At 43.3% G+C, this 7,588-nt stretch overlaps 1 protein-coding gene across 1 annotated transcript in view; it reads right to left on the bottom strand.

Moving 5' to 3' along the window:
* Positions 1-3,708: 3,708 nt before the first annotated feature.
* Positions 3,709-7,588, bottom strand: part of siah2l (seven in absentia homolog 2 (Drosophila)-like) — a 23,778-nt gene continuing 19,898 nt past the window's right edge. The window contains exon 3 of the mRNA XM_046040253.1: positions 3,709-7,170. Within this exon, the coding sequence (XP_045896209.1) occupies positions 6,799-7,170 (372 nt within the window). The 3' untranslated portion in view covers positions 3,709-6,798. The remainder of the gene's footprint in view (positions 7,171-7,588) is intronic.

Consider the following 7,588-nt stretch of genomic DNA (forward strand, 5'->3'; position numbering starts at 1 on the left):
AGGAGAGAGACGGACAGAGACGGCGATAGAAGGAGAGAGACGGACAGACGATAGAAGAAGAGAGACGGACAGACGATAGAAGAAGAGAGACGGACAGACGATAGAAGAAGAGAGACGGACAGAGACGGCGATAGAAGGAGAGAGACGGACAGGCGATAGAAGGAGAGAGACGGACGGACAGGCGATAGAAGGAGAGAGACGGACAGAGACGGCGATAGAAGGAGAGAGACGGACAGAGACGGCGATAGAAGGAGAGAGACGGACAGACGATAGAAGAAGAGAGACGGACAGACGATAGAAGAAGAGAGACGGACAGAGACGGCGATAGAAGGAGAGAGACGGACAGGCGATAGAAGGAGAGAGACGGACAGGCGATAGAAGGAGAGAGACGGACAGAGACGGCGATAGAAGGAGAGAGACGGACAGACGATAGAAGGAGAGAGACGGACAGACGATAGAAGGAGAGAGACGGACAGACGATAGAAGGAGAGAGACGGACAGAGACAACAATGGAAGAAGAGACAGACAGTATAGAGAGTCACTCGCTTCCCCTTCCGGCCCATGGGCCCTTATTTTGGAAAAAATATATACGGTAGTCAACGGCGAGAGACGACTTATCTTTTGATCCTGTCCGAACACATGTGATGTTTGTCTGTTTAAAAAATCATTTTGTCCGTCAAGAAAGTCGCAGTTTGTCGTAAAACAGTAAAGTTACATGTCGTTGTGTGAGAAAACCGTTCAGTGACCTACATCTCTCATCTCGCACAATATACGTCACCAACATGTTAGCGCAGTGATGCTAAGCTAACGTTCATAGCTTGCTTTCTACTAGCTCGGTAACTTGGCTATGTTCCACACAGAAATATATCTCACCTGATGTGTTCAATCCAGCGACTCTCGGCCCTTTTATCACATCATCCTCACACGTTAGCTTCAGTACCGTTAGCTTCAGTACCGTTAGCTTCAGTACCGTTAGCTTCAGTACCGTTAGCTTCAGTACCATTAGCTTCAGTAACGTTAGCTTCAGTTGAGAGAAAAAGTTACGTCACATACGGGACTTTTCAAACGGGATCTAAATATTTGTCGTCTCTTGCCGTTGACTACCGTACATATTTTTTAGTAGGGTTCCATGGTGGGACTTTGGCGCTCCATAGAAGAGACAGACAGGCTGTCCCTTCAAAACCTGAGACCACCTGACGTACGTGAACTGAAATCATTACATCGTCATTTTCCAGACTGTTAAAGTTAAACATAGAAATGAATATAAATATAGATCCCTGACACGAGGCCAGTTCTCTGCATCCTCCCAAACGTTTAATATTTGTACCGTTTGGCGTTTGTAATAAAACAAAAATAAATGTCTTCACCTGTGGAGCGTCACTGTATTTTATACAGAAATCAACAAACAGATATAGAAACATTTTTAAATGTATGTTATGTTTCCCTCTTTCAGGCAGCCTTTGGTTTCAGTTAGTTTCCAAATGGTGTAAAAGTCAATTAAGAAACTTTCTTGAGAGACGTGAGTATTTTTCATAAGCGTTAAATGTTAAGCGCCTACAGACTAGCAGCTCTGAGGCTTTAAGCTAAATGCCAATATCAATAAACCTATAAAAATGGTGTTAAAACAAATTTATATTTAGGAAATTTAGCCTTCATGGTTAGAAGATTAATCAAGTGTTTCTCTCTGTGTTATCTTCTGGGAGACCAAACAAAATATCCTTCCAAAGCTAAACAAAAACTTTAATCAATGTGTACAGAAATAAAAGGTACATAAGTTTTGCCAGAAATTCTTCACAGCTGCCAAAAAAAGCTTCATTTTCCAAAATGCCAACTTGTTTTCGTCTCGATATCAGAGGCTATTAATCGAAGTCTTATTGAAACCATTTTTATTTTTAATATCCGTACCTGGTAAGGACACCTGGGGGGTGAAGGACAAAAACAGATTGACAAATATGGCTGTTAAAATAAGGGAAAGAGCAGAAATAACTGGGACGTATAGTTAAAAAAATACAGGTGAAATTAAAAGCTAGACAAACTGCATCTGATCCTGCAAGACCCTCGTTTCATGAATTTATTAAATTGTCCTCTGGAAAGCGCTAAAGAGCAGCTGCAGCAACTTAAGAGCATTTACAAAAAGTCTTTCACACCAGATACTATACCAATACTTTATAAAAACTATGACTTTGCTCAGTTCGTTAACATGTCCCTACACTGGAATCACATCTGTAGCTGTCTGCACTTCGTCTCTGGGTTTTGTTTTTAGGGACTGAGCATGAAAAATACAATTTAAATTATACATTAAAATATGGTTTTTGCAAAATGGCTCGCTAGCGCCCCCTAAAAAGTCACAATTCCTCAGTTTGAGCGACATCTTTGAGGCTGATTTATCAGGTCCAGACCTACAAAAAAAAGAAAACAAGCCTCTGGGAGCGAAGCCCTAAACCCAACAGGAAGTCAGAAATTTGGGATGTAATGTTCATTTTTTTGTGCTTCCCAGGTTCCGTACTTTAACTAACTCCTCCTACGGAATTAATCCCATCGACTTCAAATTTTCGTTGCGCTATCTAAAGGCATTGAAGATAAAAAGTTGTGCTATCTGTGAGTTTTCGTCGACGTGTGTGTCCGTGGTGTGGCGAAGAAAATCGATGATTCATCATGAAACAGGAAGTTGTTATAACTTCAGTGTACATTCTCATATCCGCACCAAACTTTATAAGTTTTATCAGAGTCCCGCCCCAAATACATCTACAGTCAAAACTTCACTCCACGCCATAGCGCCATCTACTGGCAACAGGAAGTAAGCCCTTTGGGACAAAAATGATTTGATTTACGTGGCATTTTCACAGCGTGAAGTTAATTTATAGTTTGTATTGTGATTTTTTTTTAATGACGTGGTTTTTAACCAGCCCGTGAAGCCAAAGACAAATTTACACAATAAAAAATAAAAGATCCTTAAAAGTGAATCATCTTATAGATTAACTGAATGATAATAACCTTTGTAGTTGATATAAACCATCCTGAAGCTTAGGAAAACCTTGAACACAGAAAACAAGAAAACACAAATATAGAAAACTGCACCAATTTATTATAGAAACATCACAGAACTGAGCAGAACACAGATCAACGAAAGGTCGACGATAAACTGCGACGACACCAGTCGCTCGTCAGATGCTAACAGAGCTGATCACCTTCACATAGAGCTGGCCAATAAAACAATAACTTTCACCATATATTTATTCTTAATAACAATAAAACATATGTTTAATTTATTTGAATCACAAATGAATCAGCACTTATTTTTTCTATTAAGATGTTTATTTTGTTGAGGAAAAAAAGATTTTACGTAATTATATTTATTGATAAAAGATTTTCTGAGAATAGTTCTGAATGTTCTGCCTCAGATTGTGAAGTGATCCACCGTTTGGCATCAAGTGTTCTGAATTAACCATCTGGTCTCTTCAACTTTCACTCGGGAGCAAAAATCATCCTTTTAATCTGAAAGAAATAATGATTAAAAATTTATCCTGATAATCATCGCCCTGCTCTACCTTCACATATTAATGAGGAAAATCTTCTTAAAGCTAAACAATGTTTTTGTAACACTGGTATTTTAGAGGTCTTTATTTTCTGAATAATAATTAAAAATACGTTTGCTGGAAAGAACGCTGGGATTTGGTGCTAAATACAAATTTCCTTAAAAGTCAAAACTCAAGTAAATATTCATTTATTCCTGGAAATGTACATGTTCACGTTTTCTTTCCCGTAGACAAACTAAATGAGTGGAAATTATCCAGAAATAACAGACTTGTAAAATAAAGTGTTAACCACATATAACATATAATTAATTATATAATATTGTTCTGATCATCAGATTTAATAATTTGTGTCAAGTTGTTTGTGGATTACTTTAAATACTACAATACCCATGAGCCTCAGCTGCTCTTGTTGTGAAGGTATTAGTTACTAAATAAATGACTGTTTCACCAGGTGTAGTTTTTAGCTTCAGCTCACCGTCAGAGGCGGATTTAAACGAATGTGAAGCTCCGTGATTGGACGTTTGTTAGTGAAATGCACCATGGGAGTCCTAGCTTCAGTTTTTTTTAATGCCCACAGGCTTGTTTTACCTTTTGAGTTTCAATCAAACGAGTTCTTCTTTTGCACTAATGAGTCAACCAGGAGTGTTTCATGTCCGTGCAGGACTTGAACGCACCTCCAGCTTCACCTCTCTGCACGTCTTGGAAAATGTGAGCAGTAGTTTATGATGCGAGTCCCTGGTTTCCTTCTCCGGCCTTTCTGGTGTATCAGTACAGATGTTGAGGTGAGACAATGCAGCAACAGAATTAACAACAAATGCCAGAAACATCTGAAAACAGCGAAACGATCAAACAAAATCATGTCTGTGTTTTTAGAAAATATACATCATTATTTCTTCATTTACATATATTCTAAAACATTTCGTAGAAAGTCGGCGGGTTGTAAAGTGGAAGTGTGATTATCATAGAGCTGCGTTTCCTCTGTTTATTATTCAGTGAAAATAGCGGTGTGCGTTCACACTGCAGCCAATATGATCTAAAGGGAACCTTTGTTTCAATCTGGACCCTTTCCTGTGTTTCTGCATCTAAGTGAATAATAAGGTCAAACACAGTGACTGTTTCTGGTCACAGGAACACAGGAGCTGCTGGTCGACCTCTGCCTCCGTCGGTTAGTTGGTTTGTGTTATTGTGAGATTTTCTTGTTCTCGTTTGTTTTTGTTATAGTTTAACTTTGGTGTTTTAAAGGGTTAAAAACAACAGTCACACAATAACACAAACTCACCATAACAGACCAGAGAGCTAAAATTACTTCTTTTTTTCCAATGGAGTCTGGCGGCTTTGACCAAAGCAATATAGTGACTGTTTCTGGTTAAACATAAAGACTCTTACTCTTTAAGAAAAGGTTTCTCACAGGAGCTGCTGGTCGACCTCTGCCTCCGTCGGTTAGTTGTTATTTTGGTGTTTTAAAGGGTTACAAACACCAAAGTAACACAATAACACAAACAAACTAATCGAGGCAGTGAGGTAAAATTACTGTTTTTGTTTTAATGGAGTCTGGCGGCTTTGACAAAAGCGATATAGAAACTGTTTCTGTTTAAACAAAAAGGATCTTTAAAAAATTGTCTGTCTGTAGGGATTCTTCCCATAATGTTGTTAAAAACTTGTAATATTAAAAGCAGCAAAAATAAGCTTTTTGACGGAAGGATTACGTTGCAGCCCTGTTTCACTGTAGCACACTCGCTCGCTCACTACTGGACCAATTTTTAAAAATCCAGGTTAAAAACCAAAGTTACTCTTTAAAGCAACATTATGTAGTAATATTATCTTGCAGCAAAGCTTATACTGTGTGCATTGTGAGCTACTTCGAAGGACTCTGACATCAGTAACATTACTGTAAGTGCTCCTGCGTCTGCTGCTGATTAGCTTTGTTGGCTAACTCGCCACTACAAGTTTCCAGCAACATCATGCTGCTGCGGCCGCCGCCGAGCGAGCGAGCGGGCAACACAACCGGACGTAACGTTAGCTAACAGCAGAGGTGAAGAGACTGAAGAGGAAGCGAAGAAGAGAGAGACCAAGCAAGAGGCCGACGAACATTTGGCGAGAGCTTCCTGCAGTGTGAACGCACAACTAGCTTCTGTTACAGCGCAGGCTGCGGAGGCAGATGAGTCTTTGAAATTTATCCGATTTACTGTCGTTAAACTTCACGTCGTCTCCATCGGGGGTGACGGAGGAGGAAACACCGCCGAGGTCTGAGGGGTTAGCGGTTCACTTACAGACGTGTCTGTGGTCAGAGGTATGCAGTGAAGTCGGTTTCTTCCTGGTCAGGCGCTACAAAGGTTTAGAGACGAGGAATGTCCTTCTTTTAAAATGTCCGTCCTTTGTGTCTCTGTGGTGAAGCGTCCCAGCTGGAGCTCCAGGGGCAGGATGAGCCTGAACAGGAAGAAGAGGAGGTTGGCGGTAGAAAAGTAAGGCGCTGGCGGCTGAACAGGCGGATTACTCCTCTATTTCGCTGCTTTTATCTGAGATTAAAGAAGAATCGAGGATTAACAGCTCAGCGAAGGTCGAACGCCGACCTCCAAAAATGTGAGACGAGTCTGCAGCGGGCCGAAGAGCGCGGTCAGTCCCCGTCCTACAGACCGCGGCGGGGATTTGAACCAGCAACCTCCCGCTCAGCCCGGCTCATTAAAGCACTAAGTAGATGAGGAGTCGAGTTCACATTATTCTGCTTCACTGTAACTGCCAGCAGCCCCTCAGATTAGTTGCTTTAAGAATGGATTCACACAGAGAAGAACATTTTACAGGATTAAAAGTGTGTCTGCTGCCTCCTCTAACCCAGTTACAGGTCAGCTGACGAACACCAACTTTTCCCTGCAAAGATCAGAATATTGAGAACAAGTCGGGCCGACAGGGAGTCTGATGAGGAAGACGGAGGCTCGTGTTGCGGAAAAGAATAAAACCTGGCGTCCAGATGTCCCGCCGTGGACAGGCGGCGGCTGAAGCAGCAGGCTCGATCTGCCTGATGCTCTCCTCTTCCTCTTTTCCTCCGGTGCCCCAAACAGACATCACTCAGGGCGGCGCTCGCCTTTCCGTGGCGATTATTTGAGAAGTTGTCTCTCAGCAGCTTCAAATGTTGCACCACCACAGGACGTCCCTGTAACCGCTCAACACGAGTCAGAAGGTGAGATCAACGCCTCCCACACGGATCCTGTGTTGTGTCTCCGTTGTGGCGTCCTCTGTGTGACTGCCGTTAACGCCGCTCCCTCGCTCAGCACATGGAGATGGTGACGTTGATCCCCAGGTTGCCGTTGTCGGCGAACAGATGCGCGATGGAGGTGTCAAACACCAGGCAGTCGCTGTTCATTATGGCGGCCGCAACCCCGTCGTGGATGGAGCGCGGCGTGGCCTCCCAGGTGAGCCGGCGCCGGTTGCCGTTGAGCTCCAGGCGGTAGGCGAAGTTCTCGGCCTGCTTGCGGGTGCCGATGAGCAGCACGACGGCGAAGAACTGCTGGTGGCCTTCGTACTTCTCCTGCTTCTCCAGGACCAGCATGAAGTGGTGGCTGAAACACGACTGCATCATCACCCAGTCCACGGCGCCCGGCAAGTTGATGTCTGTCGCCAGGAAGACGATGTCCTCCCCCTGCGGAGAGACAGACATTACTACCTCTCACAAACAAACGCTCAACTCTCCTTTTCTGTGTTACAACATTTGGCTTCCCGGTGATTAATGTGTTCTCCACGTTCACCATGACCTGCAGCGTGGGCATGTAAAGGTAAAGCTCTGCAGCGTGGGGACGTAAAGGTAAAGCTCTGCAGCGTGGGCATGTAAAGGTAAAGCTCTGCAGCGTGGGGACGTAAAGGTAAAGCTCTGCAGCGTGGGGACGTAAAGGTAAAGCTCTGCAGCGTGGGGACGTAAAGGTAAAGCTCTGCAGCGTGGGGACGTAAAGGTAAAGCTCTGCCGCTGACCTGCAGCGTGGGGATGTAAAGGTAAAGCTCTGCCGCTGACCTGCAGCGTGGGGATGTAAAGGTAAAGCTCTGCCGCTGACCTGCAGCGTGGG

Source organism: Micropterus dolomieu, linkage group LG23, assembly GCF_021292245.1.
Source record: "Micropterus dolomieu isolate WLL.071019.BEF.003 ecotype Adirondacks linkage group LG23, ASM2129224v1, whole genome shotgun sequence".
NCBI lineage: Eukaryota > Metazoa > Chordata > Actinopteri > Centrarchiformes > Centrarchidae > Micropterus > Micropterus dolomieu.